Source organism: Neopelma chrysocephalum, unplaced genomic scaffold (assembly GCF_003984885.1).
Source record: "Neopelma chrysocephalum unplaced genomic scaffold, ASM398488v2 Primary Assembly neopelma1_42, whole genome shotgun sequence".
Taxonomy (NCBI): domain Eukaryota; kingdom Metazoa; phylum Chordata; class Aves; order Passeriformes; family Pipridae; genus Neopelma; species Neopelma chrysocephalum.
Genome location: NW_020897700.1, coordinates 15746906 through 15764086, shown reverse-complemented (window position 1 = coordinate 15764086; position 17181 = coordinate 15746906). Strand labels below are relative to the sequence as shown.

General features: G+C 40.8%; 2 protein-coding genes across 3 annotated transcripts in view; both read left to right on the top strand.

Annotated features, from left to right (window-relative positions):
- Window positions 1-778: 778 nt before the first annotated feature.
- Window positions 779-9024, top strand: MSMO1 (methylsterol monooxygenase 1). 2 transcript variants are annotated; one of them, XM_027676771.1, is made up of 6 exons: window positions 779-876; window positions 2538-2843; window positions 3504-3652; window positions 4528-4654; window positions 6417-6571; window positions 8067-9024. In XM_027676771.1, the coding sequence occupies exons 2-6, from the start codon at window positions 2589-2591 to the stop codon at window positions 8272-8274; spliced, it is 894 nt and encodes a 297-aa protein (XP_027532572.1). In that variant the 5' UTR covers window positions 779-876; window positions 2538-2588; the 3' UTR covers window positions 8275-9024. The 2 variants fall into 2 exon arrangements, with proteins under 2 accessions (XP_027532572.1, XP_027532574.1); XM_027676773.1 differs by having other exon boundaries at window positions 798-867; window positions 2535-2843.
- Window positions 9025-16631: 7607 nt separating this feature from the next.
- CPE (carboxypeptidase E) overlaps window positions 16632-17181 on the top strand; it is a 58232-nt gene continuing 57682 nt past the window's right edge. The window contains exon 1 of the mRNA XM_027676770.1: window positions 16632-16926. Within this exon, the coding sequence (XP_027532571.1) occupies window positions 16647-16926 (280 nt within the window). The 5' untranslated portion in view covers window positions 16632-16646. The remainder of the gene's footprint in view (window positions 16927-17181) is intronic.

Here is a 17181-nt window from a genome sequence, read left to right as displayed (position 1 = left end):
AGGAAAAAAAAAATTGGGGGTAGGAGGGGGGGCTGGTGTTCTAAAGATTTGAATGCAAAAAAAAAAAAAGGTTTAGGAAGCAGTCATGTCAACATCATTGGTTTGCTGCAGGCCTGTTTCTGAAAGCTTTCGATGTCCGGCCACCGCTCAGTCCCCGTGAAAGCGTTTGAGCTGACACGGGTGAAAGGGCTGAGGCACGAAGGCGCTTCAGCGAGGTTTGTGACTGCCTTGTGCCGTGCTGGCTGCGGCGCGGTACGGGATTGGACTGGAAACCTCATGTTTGAATTGCAGGATTTTACCCGCATGACACAACCTCGGGGAATGGGGCGGTCGGGGCCGTTGCTGCCATGACGACACCGTCGCCTTGGTACCTCAGCGTTCTCATCAGCGCTGGAGCAGGAAGCGGGCGCACGAACCTGGAGGGATGACAACGCGTCCGGCAGCACCCGCGCCGCTCCTGCAAGCGAGCGCTTTAAGTGCAGCTCCGGGAACTGGCGGGCAGCGGGTCCCGACCGCCGCCTCCCCCCGTCCCGCGGCTCCAGCTCAGGGCCGCTCCCGCCACCGGCCCCACCGGCGGGACCGCCCCATCGCGTCGTGTGCGTCACCCGCCTGCCCCCGCCCCATTGGCCGCGCGCCGCGGTCTCACTATCCTCACTCCACCCCTCCAGCCAATCGCGGCGCGGGAGCCGCAGCTCTGGCCCCGCCCCCCGCCCGCCTGACCCTACGCTGCCGTCCCCAGCCGGCCAATGAGCGCCGCACCGGGCGGTGCCGCGCGGCCAATGGGCGGCGCGGCGGCGGAGCGGGCGGGCCCGGCGGGTGTTATTGCTGCTAGGGCGCTGCTGCCGCCGGTGCTGCCGCAGCCGTCACCGTCACCAGGTGAGGGGCCAGGGCGGCGGGCGCGGCTCTGCCCAGGGGGACCGGGGTGGGGGTGCCAGGCGGGCTGCGCAGCTCCTACCGTGATCGCCCCCGACTGAACGCGGGTGCCGCCGGGCGGGCGTCTCCCCTCGGCGCTCCGCGCGCGTGGGAGGCGTGTGCCCGCGTCTGTCCGTTCCCTCGCAGGGCGCGGCGAGACGGACGAGCCTGGTCCCGGTGCGGCCTGGCCGCTGGACCCTCGGCTGGCAAGAATCTTGTGCGGGGGTCGGGGGGAGGGAGTACGTTGCCGTGTTTGCCGCCGGCTCAGGACCTCGGGTTGCGAGCTGCCTTGGCGTCTGCTGGAATGCTTCTGCTGGTAGTAAGACATGGCAGCATCGTGATGCTGTTGCTGAGAAACGAAAAAATTAATAATGTTGCTGGATGCTGGCTTAGTATGTTACTTGGTATGTTCGGGTGATTAGGCATTGGAATGGGCTGCCCAGGGAGGTGGTGAAGTCACCGTCCCTGGGGCTGTTTAAGGAAAGACCGGATGTGGCACTCAGTGCTATGGTCTAGTTGACAAGGAAGTGTTTGATCATAGGTTGGACTCGATGATCTAAGAGGTCTTTTCCAGCCTGATTGATTCTGTGATTTATGCTGGACCCAGGCTAAGCCTAACAGCTGGGGACTGACCCATGTCCTGTAAGTTGCAAGGATGTTTGAGACTGGAGGATGGACCTGTTGGAGGTGGTCCAGAGGAGGGCCCCGAAAATGGTCAGAGGAGACATCACCTATGGAGAGAAGCTGGGAGAGTTGGGGTTGAGCAGCCTGGAGAAGAGGAGGCTCCAGGGACACTGTAGTGTAGCCTTTTAGTACACGGAGCTTTTTGCCAAGGCTTGTAGCAACAGGGCACAGGGCAACGATTTTAAACTAAAAATGGTTAGGTTTAAGTTGAGCATAAGGATGACATTTTTCACAGTGAGAGTGCTGAGGCACTAGAACAAGTTGCCAAAAGAAGTTGTGGATGCTCCATTCCTGGAAGTGTTTGAATGCCAGGTTGGATGAGGCTTTGAGCAACCTGATCTAGTGAAAAATGTCCCTGCCCATCCCAAGAGGGTTGGGCTACAAATAACCTTTAAAGGTACCTTCCAACCCAAACCAACAAGCAGCCTAGTCTGTGAAAATGGCACAAGTTCAGGGCACCTGCAGGAATGCAGCCTCTATGCTTTTGGGAGCTATGATGAAAAGTCCATTACTTAGAGAAAGGTGAATTGCCTCAAGCCAGTTGTAGTGTTAATGTAATTTGCGTGGATTTTGTCTCACAGCTATGAGAAGAATGGGACTGGATAATCAAGAGATCACAGTTAATTCATCTATTAAATCTCATATGAACCTTTATCTGCTCTTTTAGTATAGAATACAATTATCCCACAAAAACATTTAAATAAATTTGGCTAATAATTAATACTTCTTTGTCCTTTTGCTCCCTTGACATAACGTCAAAACTTGAACTGATTGTCTCTCAAACTAACCTAAAGCTTTGTTCTTTCAGACTATTCCATAGAAAGAGAATCTATATTTCCCCTCGTTTCCCACTTTTTACTTTAAAACTATGGAACAGCTATGACAGGTAGTGATTTTTTCTCTGAAGATTAACTGCTGGTAATTTTTTCTCTAAATTGCAGGTTACTTACAACCTTAGAAGAACTGTAATTGTGATGTTTTATGCTTGAAGGATGGCAATGAACGACAGTGTTAATATCTTGAACTCTGCTTATCTGGCAGTGGAATATATAGACTCTTTCTTGCCTGACAATCCCCTGCAGCAGCCATTTAAAAATGCCTGGAATTACATGCTGGATAACTACACGAAGTTCCAGATTGCAACTTGGGGATCACTTATAGTTCATGAAGTTTCATACTTTTTGCTCTGTGTACCTGGATTTGTCTTTCAGTTTATACCATACATGCAAAAGTATAAAATTCAGCAGGTAAGAAAAAGTTGTGAACTATACACTTCCTGATTTGTCTTTGAACACATCAAGTAGAGCATATAAGCAGTATCCTAGCTTCCAATGTATATGGCCCCATTTTATCTGTCAGTCATCCTGGAAATGACAGAGTAAAATTAAAGTGTGTGTGAGAATCTAAAGGTTTGCCCCCAGTTCATTGTAATCTGAATTGGAAATTAATAACACCAACTTCTGAAATTATTACAGGGTTGGTAAAATGTCTCCTGCAAAAACTGGACGTTTTCAAGACCATTTATTTATTCTTCAGGTTTTCTTCATATTATTTTAGCAATGGAAATGCATTCTGTGATGTGAAGAAGAAAAGGAAACTTGGATTGTGTTAAACTGTTGAGTATGAAGTGTTCCTGCTAACTATAAACACTGAAATAACAAAAACAGTTTGGGGTGACTGGTGAAAACAACTTATATTAAAACACTAGCTTAGAAAAATGAGAGGTTTTGATGAAACTGAATCCAGTCCTTTGTCATTTGTGTTGCCCGAGTTAATTTGCGTTATTGGAAGAGGTACTGTCTGTCTTCCAAGGTGAAATGAAACTGACTCCAAGTGAATTTTTGCAGCGCTTCAGTTATGTGTAATAGAAACATGTAACACAAGTGATTCTTTTTGCTTCTTTTTAGGATAAACCAGAAACTTGGGAAAAACAGTGGAAGTGTTTCAAAACACTCCTCTTCAATCACTTCTTCATTCAGCTTCCTCTGATTTGTGGTACCTATTACTTCACAGAGTATTTTAACATCCCATATGAGTGGGAAGAGATGCCTAGATGGTATGTAGATTTTTCTGATATGGTAGTCCTGAGTTACATACAGTTGGAGGCAGAATATTACAATTAATGTCTAATACACAAGAATTTCTTGGCAACGTAAACTGTTTGTTAGTCAAGCTTCTGTTGATGATTAACTGCTATAAGAGCTAATTAGAATTTTCTAGATTTTTTTTTTTAAATGGCCCCAAATTGTTCTAATTCTCAGAAGAAGGGGGATTAGGAGGAGTTTATAGAAGTGAAGCAAGATTCATGGTGGTGTGGTTTAAATGTTGGACTTCTGGGGGTTTTATTTATCCAGTATTTTTTATTCCTTCTAAGTGTTTCTTTCCTTCACCTTATTTTATATCATAGCAGTAGGGTGTTCCTCAGAGGAGAGAATGTACCACCTGCTTCACAGTCTTCTTTTCTTGCACTAAACTGATACACTTATAAACAAAACTGAATTACCTGTTAGTGCCCCTGACTCCCCCACTCTGCACTCTGATATCAGTTCTTTACCACAGAAGGTCATCTTTCTTGGAAAGCCATTTGTTCCCTGGTTTAGAGAGCTGATGCAGCTCTGTATTTTTATATCAAGGTCTCACACAGTCTGTGTTTAGACTATAGACTGCATGTGTAATATTGAAATGACAGCTTATTACACTGTGTGCTAACTCACTTCAGCGTATCAACAGATGAGTTGATAAGCACAATAGCCTTTTTACCTCATAGTTGGTATTTTTAGCATGTTAAAGTAGTGTCAGTGCACTCTTGTTCAGTCAGTAAAAGGTATAATCATTTCTGACCGTTATTAGCATATAAACTAGGATTTTCTTTTCCAGGATTGTGCACCTGCTAGAGTATTTTACAAATAATAGCTTTTCTGTTTTTTAAAGGTATGTTCTGGTTGCCCAGTGTTTTGGATGTGCAGTGATTGAGGATGCCTGGCACTATTTCCTGCATAGATTGTTGCATCACAAGAGAATTTACAAGTATATCCATAAGGTTCACCATGAGTTTGTTGTACGTATTCCTTGATTTTTTCTCATTAATAATAGTTTATGGTGTATGTTTCATGCAACCTATTTAAACATGTTATTTGAAAGACCTAAGAAATTTACATCCCTCTAACAGCTGGATATATGTCTTTTCTTGACTTCTTTGTCAAGAACAGTCATCTATTTTCTTTCTGAAAACATTTCCACTAATTTTATTTCATTTCATGGGAATGAAAGATCGCACTCTTGCTGAAGTTTGATCATATCTGTGGAGCAAGGCAAAGAAGTCTTTTAAAAAAGTGTCCATATGGGTCTCATTGTCAGGAGAAGGGAAATAGTAAGTTTCTGGTTTTGGTGGTTTGTCAGTTCCCTACCACCTGTGCTGTTATCTAGAGCATATGAATCCCCGAAACATGATCAGACAGGCAGCTCTTGCACAACCAGGGCGTGTGCATCATATGTATGATTCAGGGAAGGATTATACTTCGGGTGTGGGCCTCTGGAGCAGTACAGCCCTTGGTGCAATACTGCATCAACAGCACAGTGTAGCACAGACATTTTGGGTGGTTCTGCAATTTAGTGGTGTTGGAGCTGGCATTGAGCACCAGGTAATGAGCCACGCTTCGCTGGAGGAGACACTGTTGTGAGACAGGTAGGGTCAGCAGTACCTGCACCTTACAGTTAATATCCTGTGTTTGTTTAGATGGCACTGCCTCTGGATCACAGGGGTCAGTGCTACTGCGTTTGTGCACTGCTGTGTTTCAGTGTATAACCTATACTGTGCCAAAGTAAACTGCAAGCTGCTGGGTCAGGGATGGTTTATACATGCTGCCAATAATAGAGGAGCTTGGTATTGATGGATGCATGCATCTGTACAGACATCTGCTGCAGCAGCTGCTCTATTCCTCTTGCTCTTGGCAGCCCCTCAGGTCTCTAGCTGGAGCAGCTTTTGGCCGTTATTCTTGAGAGAGGTTAGCAGTTCTCACAGAAGTGATCTGTCGGCTAATGGCTGTTTCACTAAAAACTTTTCTTGACAGTAAAAAGGGATGATTTTAAAATATCCCTTCAGACAAAGTGGACTTTATTTTTTTTCTGATTATTTTATTTATAACCTTCAGCATTAGGTTAAAATTTTTTAAATTGTTTTCTGTGTTCTACTTCTGAAAATTCTGTGGAGTGTCTTTTTCTGGTAAATCAAATGTAGGAATGACTGGTGTGTGTATGTGTATATATATATGTATATATGTAAAGGAGAGAAAAATGTTTTATATCAATCTCAAAATAACATTTGAGTGATATGAATTTATTTTTAAAAAATGATCAAAGGTGAGAGATTTTTAATTTTTATAATAAATTTCTAAATGAGTCCTGCTTCTGAGAATATTTTGGCTTCCTTCTTTCTTCTGCTTCCAAGACTGGATGTATAGCAAAACTGATAGGACCTTGCCAAACACTTTAATATTCCTGAAATAACGCTTTGACCTGGGGTAATGGTAAGCCTAAATAAAAGTTTTCAACTTTTCAACTAGTAGTGAAGTGTTTGGAATTACTAATGGAATGATAATCCTTCTGACCTTGGAATACTGTTTTCCCAGTGAATATCTGAATACATGTGTTACAGCCTTTGCTCAGTCATACCATTTTCTTTGCCCACAACATCATTCCATGTGTCCTATTGTAGTCTTGTGCAGTAGTGGGAAGGGGAGAGTGTCACAAAATGGTGATTCTGATTTGGAGGTATATGAAGTTGAAAATGGTGAGTGTTTCTGTGTGTTATCTCTTTCTAGTCTCCATTTGGAATGCAAGCGGAATATGCTCATCCTCTGGAAACACTTATCCTTGGAACTGGCTTTTTTATTGGAATTGTTGTTTTCTGTAACCATGTGGTTCTTCTATGGGCATGGGTGATATGTCGCTTGATGGAAACCATTGATGTACACAGGTGAAATGCTCATTGCTTCTTAATGATTGCTTTTTCTCTTGTCCCTGAGTCTGTCTCAAACTTACCTGTCTCTTTCACTGAGATGTACTGTTTATTTTGCACTGAAATGCTTTTATGTGTCTTACAAAGAATGACACAACCTGAACAGTTATCACTGTTTTCTGTTTTGAGGTAGCGTTAACAGCAGGTTTTGCTGATTAAAAGGGTGTGGACTATCAGCTAGAGCATCTCAAGGAGGGTTTGAGAAGCTAGGTGCCTCATTATGATGTCTATCTCAAGTGATCTTATGCATATTAGAACACCAAAAATCAATTACATAAAGTCATATTCCAGCCAAGAGTTCTTTCTGTTTAATATTTTGTCAGATTATTTTCTTGGGCAAGAGAAACTTTATGCTATACGACCACTGATGCTCTTTAAAATAAATGCATAAATTTCTTCTGTTTATTTGTTTATTTATTGTAGATAAAAAGGATAAGACTTCATGTCTCTGTAGTAAAACTGACTTACTTCAAATTTGGCTCCAAAATGCTAGGGTAAATCCCACTAGGCTTAGTTTAGTTCGTCTACAAATGAATGAGCTTTCTTTCCTATGTTCAAGAGGAAGGGGTCACTAAGAGTTCTTTTTTGAAATGCTAGTATTAACACTTGACCTTGTATTTGTAAATATATTATGAAGCATATAGTGTCTTATTGCAAGTTGAGTGTCAAGTGTTTTAGTGGCACACAAACTACTAGTACACTCATCATATAAAACATTGCTTGTTTAGTTATATGTTGCTTGTAAACTTATCAAAGTATATGTTGTGACATAAAGCAGGAGATGGAAAACATGAATTTCCTCTGGTAATTGTCATTTTAGTTCATTGTCCACAGGAGGCGTTTATAAAAAATTACCTTGTGCTTTCCCCACTAGGTGGTAGTAGGTTGCTTTCCAGTACTACTAAGCAAAAGAGTTGAAATCCTTCTAAAGTAAACTGTTCTCCTTTTAATCATACTTTTATTGTATATTTGAATTTTAAATATTTGAAGAACTTTCAGTAAGCTGAAAATAAGAGTAGGCATAACTGTAGTTGATTTGAGATGCTCCCTGATGAGCTGCTGAGCTGATGTCCATAGCTTGTCACTAAAAGATAGTGTTACTTTTTGTTCCTCCTTCTCAGTGTCACTCTTAGATAAAACTGCTAAGCTGGCGGGAAGTCAGCCACTGTGATTTTTTAGATTAATTACTTAAATTTTTTTGTATTGCCTAGTAAATTGAGCTGAAAAGCAAGTGCCAAAGCCATTGTGTGATAGTTTACAGAATCATTTGGCTAGGATTGGAGGGATCTTGTTTTCATACTGAGCCAATATCACAGTGATTACCTCAGGGCCTTAGAATACCGAAAAAAAAAATTATTTTATAAAAATGACAAGTTAGTGTCTATATTTTGTAGTTTATGTCTTGGGGAAATCCTTACCATAGCTGCTTTTCTTTTTTTTCTCCCCTCTGTAGTGGTTATGATGTTCCGCTGAACCCTCTTCATTTGGTGCCTTTCTACGCTGGGGCCCGTTTTCATGATTTCCATCACATGAACTTTATTGGCAACTATGCTTCAACCTTCACATGGTGGGACAGAATCTTTGGTACAGACTCTCAATTCATTGCCTATCAAGAAAAAGAGAAGAAGAAACAATTCCTAACAAAGAAGAAGGCTAACTAAATTTCCAGTGTAAAAGTCAACTTTTGCTTTTCTGTAAAGCAAAATAGTGATTGGTTGTTTAGCATAAATCTTGTTCCTTGGCTAAGCTGTAGAGGAAAACAGCTAATTAAACTGCAGTATCTTTCTAATGGGAATGTTTTCTATTTTATACATAAGTACTGCATATATTTTAACTACAGATTTAAAGATGATGGAAAAAACCCCCAAGATGACTTGTGTCTATCTTTTTTTTTCTTTGACTAAAAAAAAAAAATCAATTTTATCTATAATGTTACCCATTTTGGATCCAGGTAGAATTGTACAGGTACACTGAGGTTGGTCTTAGTTTTTTTTAATATATATTCTTAAATTTGTAATATGAAATAGCAGAAGATATTAACTAGTATAATCACTGTATTATTTAAATATTGAATAAAAATTGCTTAAAACCAAAACATCTGTTACTAGGAAGCTTGAACAGGTCTTTTGCACACTGGATAATGTGAACTGCTTATAACAGAATATCTGGTTAAACATGAGTTAGCAGAGACATTCCTGATCTAGATTTATGATGTTATTTTAGATTACAGGTAAAAAGAATAGAAGTTTTTATTTGAATAAACTAGTTTTTGCTGCTCTTTTGAAGGTGGTCTGTCAGTGTACTTAGCATTTACATTACATTCTTCTCTATGTGTTGTAATTTGCTGAACTGACTTGTTGCTATATTTGCACTTGTGACTGAAATAAATGTGGTTTGGTTTGATGCGTGAATTGTACTTTTCATGTGCTTTTTAATACAAAGCTGTGATAAAACCCATGTAGGATATAGTGTCTTACTCTTCATCTCTTTAAGGAAGAAGCATTATTTGTTAGTACGGTTTGCAGCAGTTCTGTCTGTTAAACTACTTACAGAGAGAGCAGTAAGAAATGGAGAGCATGTAAATTCTGCTGGTATGTGCTTCAGAGGACTTGGATATGTAACTGCTTAATGTAGCAACAACTTTTGGGCCGAGTGCATTCTCAAGGTACAGCTTGATGGCAAGCAGAATCTCAAAATCTACTACTTGAGTTGTACAGAACAGAAGCAGTAGTCAAATGTTTTTGAATCTACTTTAAATGTTTGTCTGTTGCGCAGAAAATAACAGTGAAAGTGTTTGAGAAAGTATAAGATCTTACAAAGATCTTATACTGTCATATCAGCTGCTCTTTAGTCTTCAAATGCCATTTCATCTACTCTGTAAGTCCTTTAGAGAACTTTACAGTGTTTTAAGACCACATCGGAATTTTCATGCTGCTTCACACACAGTCTGGTATAATACTCAAAACAGGTACTCCACTGAAAGTGCAGATGAGATCAGGCTTCTAACAAAAATCAAAGTGTTAATGACATGAGGAATGACTCAAATGTTACTTGAAATATGGCAGTAATTCAGATTCCTCTTCCACATGTCTTTTGTACAAGCTTTTACTTCTCTGTGTATATCCCGGTTGAAATTCAGTGTTCTTCTTCTTCTTCCCTCTAAAAAGAAGTAAAAATATTTGACTATGGCAGGTGAATGGAAGCTGAAATCCCTGTATTGTTCAGTTTTTAGCGGGAACTGCTACTTAAGACTTGCTGAATCCATATGCCCTGCCAGCCTGAACTCTCTATGGTGGAAGTGACCTCTTTAATCAGATTTTGAAGATGGCCATTATCCTCTGATTTGTCAACTCCCACTCCCATCCTGCAGCTGCAGCTATACTTAGCTTTATTTTACTGAACCATTAGCCTAAAAACACAAGGAGCTTTCAGTGCTTCGGATTTTCCCTGTGTGCATCATTCTATTCACTGCTTCTCAGCCCACTAGCTTGTGCCTACACACACACTGTCGCAAAATTATGCAAACCCATGAACCACTTTCTGGAATATTCCAGTAAAGGTATTTGTGAAAGCTTGGTGTCTTGGTTATTGGAAAGCTCACTAGAGTACTAAAAGTTCGATAGGATTGGCAATGTATATTCCATTCTTTAAGAGGTTTAAAAAAACCAATGCAATTTTAATGATTATATTATCATTTGCAGTAGCATGCATGGGGTTTTTTTGGACCTTTACTCATTACTTGAATCCATGTTTTTCTCACAGCCGTTGCTATTTTAGTTTTTTTGGTTATTTTATGTACATCCTTAGTGTACAATGCGACCACATCATTGCTTTTATCCTCTTTCTTTAATAAATCCCTGGAGAATTCTGTAAGCTCTGCTTTATAAATTTATTTTTTTCTGAAAAAAAAATGTGTGTACTGGAACTCTCAACACAGGAACTTGCATTTGAAAACCACAGACTTTGTTTTGCTGCAGGACTAGATAGAGCTGCATTTTATCACCACCTCACCACCTTTTCAAATGTAGAACCTTGTATTTTTTACTGAATGTATGGTGAGTAAACAACCTGTCTCATTACTTCATAACTTTTGTGCATTTAAAGAACTGTGTTAGGCAATTACATTTTTGATATTTTAGGCCTTTATTAAATAAGACTTTACTGATTTCTCTCCCCCATATTTAGTGAGAGAGACAATAGAGTAGTTCTGAAAACGAAGAGGTTTTTGTGCAACTGAAAAAAATGAGAGCAACGTATGGGTAACAGTTTTGGGTCTTCACAACACACAACAAAACCTTACACAATCAGTTGTCCTTCATCCTCTTTAACATGGACACAATTTTAAACGTGGTAAGATAGGCGAATAAGTGTGGAAGGAATGTTTTCCATCACATAATCTTTTCCTGAAAGTCCAGTTTAGTTTAAGTAAAGCTCATCTATGGGAAATAACAGTCTGTATTGTCCCTTTGGATATGGCAATAAGTAAGTCCTATGAAAGCAATGAATTAATTTTTGGGGTTTTATGTCAAAAAACATGGAAACTTGGAAAGTGTAATAAATTGCTAAGATTAGGATTGCATAATAATCAACTGGTTCTGGTGGCTGACGTGAAATACTGACTAAGGCAGTTTATTTTACACTAAAGCACTGGTTGCCAGAAGACACTAATAATTACTGGTATTACAATTGTATTTGCAGATCATATGATTTCATTTGTTTTCCTCACAGTTTCTAATAAATGCTGCATGTTTTATGAAAATCTTAAAGAAAAGTGTGATATGTTTCTAGATTTTTAACATTCATTTTTGTTGAAAAACTACATTATTGAAACCTGCATTATGGCTACAGATAGTTATTGCTAACTACAGTGTCTGGTTCATTGCCTCCAAATCTCCATCCTGTTACTGCTGCCTCTTGTGCTCTGTCAGCTGCAGCCTTCTGGCAAATCTCAACTACTGAAACCTGTAACTGGCAGGTCCAGGGAGATGGCAACTTTGTGCCATTGGTTCTTGCTATAATTTTCTATCTATGAAAGTAATAAACACAGTAGTTAAATTGCTTTTCAATTGTATTTTTCACCATCTAACCAGATTGTATCACGTCCTCCCCAGTAAGGCATTTCCTCTGTTTCTCAAATCACTCCTGTGGTTTGTCTCTGAATTTTCACAGTCTTGTTTTACCTGTAGATACCAGAACTGTGTGTCCAGGTTGTTATTTTTAACATCACCTTAGTGATATAATCATGTCCTCGCTCCTAACTATTATCCTTCTTTCTAAGCATTGCTCTGGAAAATATAGTCATTATCCATCTTTTGTGATCTCTTGATGCTTCTAGAAATACTGTTGCCAGACTGTTATGAATGTGTTTTATATTTCTTGCTCTTAAGTGTAATTTGGAATTTGCTCCTCTGAAATATTTAGATGTGCTTGACTTATCAAGTAAATCACATTCCAGAGCTGCTACATATCCTTACTGTTCACCATTCTTTGTCATCCACACATTTTAATCAGTTTTGATTCACATTTATGTAATTACAGAATCAATTAACGCCTGGACTTGAAATACCAGTCCCTACAGAAGAGCAGAAGAATACTCCTCTAAGATCATGACCCATCACTTTGAAAAAACCCTGTCAGCCAGTCTTGCAAACTTTCACAATGAACCTGCATAGCAGTTCCTCTGTGTGAGAGTGTTTGGCACCATAGCCAGGCTATAGCATCTCTCAGAAACAGCATTCCAGTTCAGTCTCCAGGACCTAGCATTACCCAAGAGCAGTTATTATTCCTGCAAACTGAAACAAGGGGCAGCAGTAACTCGCAGCCATTTGCACAGGTATGCTGTGTGTAAGTGCAAATGTCAGATAACATTTGTATACAATTTAAGTTGCAGTCTATAATGAGGCTCAATGCAGAATTGTTACATGCTTGGGATGTTCACCACTCACCAAGAACACAGTAAGCTCTTAATCCAACCTGATAGGGTTGGATTTAAGTAACGTGTGAGTCAACAACTGGAGACAATAAAATATTCTGTCTTGCAAGGTAGGTGGGTTTTTTTCCTCTGCCTTCCTGTAACCTCCTACAGAAGTGACTTGTCTTTATTTGTATTTTTTTTTAAATTTTTTGTTGTTGTTGATATTTCCTTTGCTCTGCCTTACATTAAGCCCTTTCTCAAGGTACTAGAAAAGCTGCAACTTTCCATATATCAACCCTGTTTTGCAAGCATGCAAGAAATAGACCACTGAGTTGTACAAGACATTTTGAAGGTTGGTAATAGAAGCTCCTGTCTTGAAGACATAGCTTCAAGTGACCAGAGCTACCAGGCATAGTATATGTGTTTACAATCAGCATTCTGATAAGTTTTGTAAAATCTTACAGCTACAGTTATCTCTACCTACTTGCCCAGTAATTTGTCAACGCTGAGTTCAACTGTTCTCTCTTTTAAATTGATTGCAGGTATTTTATTCCTAGCATTAATTTCTTGACTGAAACACTTACCAGCCTTTACCCTGGTCTTTTAGGGCATATATGGTCTATAGTTGGGGTTTTATTATGAATAGTTAGTGTTAATACCCGAATTATTCTTTCAGAATTTTTCCAAGGCTTGGAAATGCAATATGACTGGCTTATTAGCAAGCCAAAGAGACCCCTTCTCAGATGGGGGCTTAAATGATCTGATCTTGCTGATCTGAACAAGCATTCTCCCTTATGCATTATGTTCATCATCCTACTTGCCTGGATCTATGTTAGAAAACACTATCTTCCCCAGGCAGTATAGTGCACCTTCTCAATTCTTTCCAAATATAAACCAGAGAAGTTTAGTGAGTGTTTATCTGATGTAAGTATTAACAGTAGTTTGTTATTAACAATGCTATCTAATCTCCATCATAGAGTGGTTTTAGGATTTCTGTTGTTCATAATGTACTTTGATTGTTTGTAATGGACATAGCTTTAGGGTTCTCTTTTTGAGTAATAAAAGAAAATAGCTGCCTCAGCCTGTTCATCTTGTTACACAAATAAAAAAGGTGCAAAGTTACTCAAGTCTTTTCAGCAAAATTCTGTGAATGTAAGCTTATTTTGGAAAATTTATTTACATACTTCCTGGTGAATCATGATTTGCTGAAAAAGACAGATTCAGGCAAGTAAAAAGTTTTGGAAAATTTGAATAGACAAATTCTATTTGGCCAAAAGAATGGAGTAATCTGTAAATATATATGAATATTATATGTATGTTTGTGCGTATATGTACATTTGTCTATAAATAAGTACTTTTGGAAATGTCAACGAAATGAAAATTTTTGCAATTACCAAGTTATTTAGTCTGTGTCTGTTAGTGAAATATAACTTACTGTTTGGTATTATACACAGACACAAGAGAGAGGTAAACCAGATTTGAAATCTACTGATCAGTACGTTTCCTGGAGCACTTGCACTCTGCTCACTGCTCTCATTAGTATTACCACCTTACAAGGCCATTTCCAGGTGCCTGGTTATGCATGCAGGCTGGGAATGCCCTTGGGGTTAGAGTATTGCTCTGAGACTAAGGCAAATGGCAGAACTTTTTCCATATTACTAGGAAATTTGGCCTTTGCCTTTGATGATAGTCATCTTCCCTGAACTACAGAAAATAGGAGGAAGGATTAGATACAAAGGAAGTCATCAATTTATTCCTCCTACTCAGTTCTGTGAATGCTCCTAAACTCTTGGAGAATTTAAACATTGTTTCTTAATCCATTATTAAAAAGAAATATGTGTGAGGTCAAAATTAAATATTTGATAGTAAACCACCCTGTTTTAGACAAGATGTTTATGTGTGTGTCTTTTTATAAGTATGCATTCTCTTAATTTTTTCAAGGGTGGGGGCTTAATAAGTATGTAAATTAATGTAAATCCATTCAGATCTAGTTGTAAGACTAATTTTGTGTAGTGGAATAATAATTCACTGCTTGAATAGATTAAATAGATGATTTCTGAGCCTCCTTGTATCTTTTCGTGATGTATTTTGGGTAAATAAATTTGAAGGGAAGCCAATGAGAGTTGCTACAATGCACAAAGGGTTTTTTTGGATCAGAAAGTTATCCCAGAAAATGATATTGTGAGTTTAAAATCCCAACATCAGGAGATTTGTTTACTTTGCGTATTGAATGCAAGGAGAAGTGATTAGGAAAACAAGGAATATTTAGCCTGTGATGAATGTAGCCAACAAAATTGATAAAGAATGTGAATCTTTTGAATATTTGGTCAGCTACCCTTATTAACAGTTCAGTTTGGGGCACTGATAGGGCTGAACACATTGTACATAATTCTAAAGCTGTGTAAAGTCATAAACAAATTCATAATACCATTAATGCTGTTAGGAAGAAATCAGAGAGATAGCACTTTTGTGATCTGTATCTGAACAGTGATCTTGGTAGGAGAAAACACCATACAGGCTCCATGGGGAGCCTGTATACATCCAAGTCTTGCAAAATACTTGGAGCAAATTTGCACTGTCATAACCCCTGAGCTAGTGTGACATGATCTGACAGGCATCTCCCAAAGTTTCCTAGTGGTAAGAATGGAGAGTAGAAGGCTCCAAGAAGTGCTCTGAAGGTGCTTTTGCATGTGGTTGCCTACTTGTAACTGTGGAATTAAACTGGGCAGAAAAGCTTCTGAACCCAGTCGGCTTTGAAAGATGGTGAGGACTGGATGAGATGAAATTTGGTTCTTGTTAGGAAGAAACATGTCAAATAATCCAGGATTGACAGTCACAGCCCTGGAAGATAAGAATAGGTTTTAGCAAGTATTTGTGTGTAGTAGTTGTATTTTCAGGTCTGAGTTTCAGATGCTGGATCAGTTTCCGAGCTGGTATATCACCAAGCATCAATGAAGATGTTCTCCTAGAAGTGATTATTTCCATTATCTTCTTAAGTGCAACTAGACACTGCAAATTTAGGAAAATATCCATAGGATTATTAAAGAATCTGCCTGAAAATTGATTCAGTATTAATTAGTGATAGAAGGGTTAGTTATAGAGGCTCACCCTTTTAGTTTAAAAGATCAGAACAAAACATGCATTAAATTATTGAGGACAAGAGTCTATTTCTAGAATGATTAATGGGATGTGTACTTTTCAAAATTCTGAACCTCTCGAAGTTTTCCAGCAAGTCTGTGTCCTTTAAAAAAACAAAAACAACACCCCCACCAAAGAAACCGAAACCAAAAAAACCTGAAACAAACAAGCAAAACAAAAACAAAAAAAGCCCCAAACCAAAAACCCAAACCCAACAACCTGATATGGAAGTTGCTCTTTAGCATTTAGCCTTTTGCTTTTATCACTTGTCCTTTTACAGGTTGTTTCAACATAATCTAAACAGCTGTGCCTATAAAAACGGGTTGAAAAATTATGGCTTCAGAAGTCCTGTAGTATCTGTGGTCTAGAAGAAACTGTTATTTATTAATATATGGTGGATGGTCCCTCACAGGAACATTCCCACTGAACATACTAGGATGGACTCTCTAAGGATTGTCAGTAATCAGAAAGTAAGTCCAGCTTTATCCTTTCCGTTCTGTGATGCAGCAAAGACGCCTTACAGATGATGAGCAAAGCAATCTTACAGATGATTGTTTATAGGTATACTATAGACCTATAGTATAGGTCAATCAAATACACTCGTGTTATCCTGCAATGGCACTGTCTGAATCATTCATGGAGCACTGTGTTACTTTAGATTTGTGGCAGTGGGTTTACCCGCTAGGACCGCATAAAATGATGAAGCGGTGCGGAAAACGCGCACCCAGATTCTCCCAGTGCTTTTTTCGCACCTAGTTGATGAAAACAGCTATGGCAGCTTTAGCCTGCATCTTGCGACCCCGGCCCCCGCCCCTCCGCGGGCGCGCCCGCACCTCCCGCCGCGGATCGCAGAGAGGGAGGAGCGGCCGGTCCCGCCCCGCCCCGCCTCCATCAGGCTCCCTCCCGCTGGCTCCCTCCCGCTGACTCCCTCCTTCCCTGCTGCCGGGGCTGGCGGTATTTGCGCGGCCGCAGGCGGGCGGGATGGCGGTGCGGGTGCTGCTGGCGCTGTGCGCGGTGCTCGCTGCCTGCCGGGCGGCGGCGGCGGAGCCCGCGGCGGGGGCCACCAGTCGGCGGCGGCGGCTGAGCGCCGAGGAGGGCATCTCCTTCGAGTACCACCGCTACGCCGAGCTGCGGGAGGCGCTGGTGGCCGTGTGGCTGCAGTGCCCCGCCATCAGCAGGATCTACACGGTGGGGCGCAGCGCCGAGGGCCGGGAGCTCCTGGTCATCGAGATCTCCGACCGCCCCGGCGAGCACGAGCCCGGTAAGGGGGGCGGCCCCGGCGGTGCCCGCACCTGGTGGCAGGTAGCGGCGGGGCGCTACTGCCGCCCGGTGCTGCCGCGGGGACGGGCGCTGTCCCTAAAATACCCGCTGCGGCAGAGGCACTGGCGGTCAGCGATCGTCTGCAGCCGGCGCGAAGCGGCTTTATGCCGCTGCCCGTGGATTTAGCGCCCCGTTGCAGAGAGAAACGCGCTGAATTCCCCGGGAGATGTCAGGAGATGCGGCAGCAGCCCGAGTG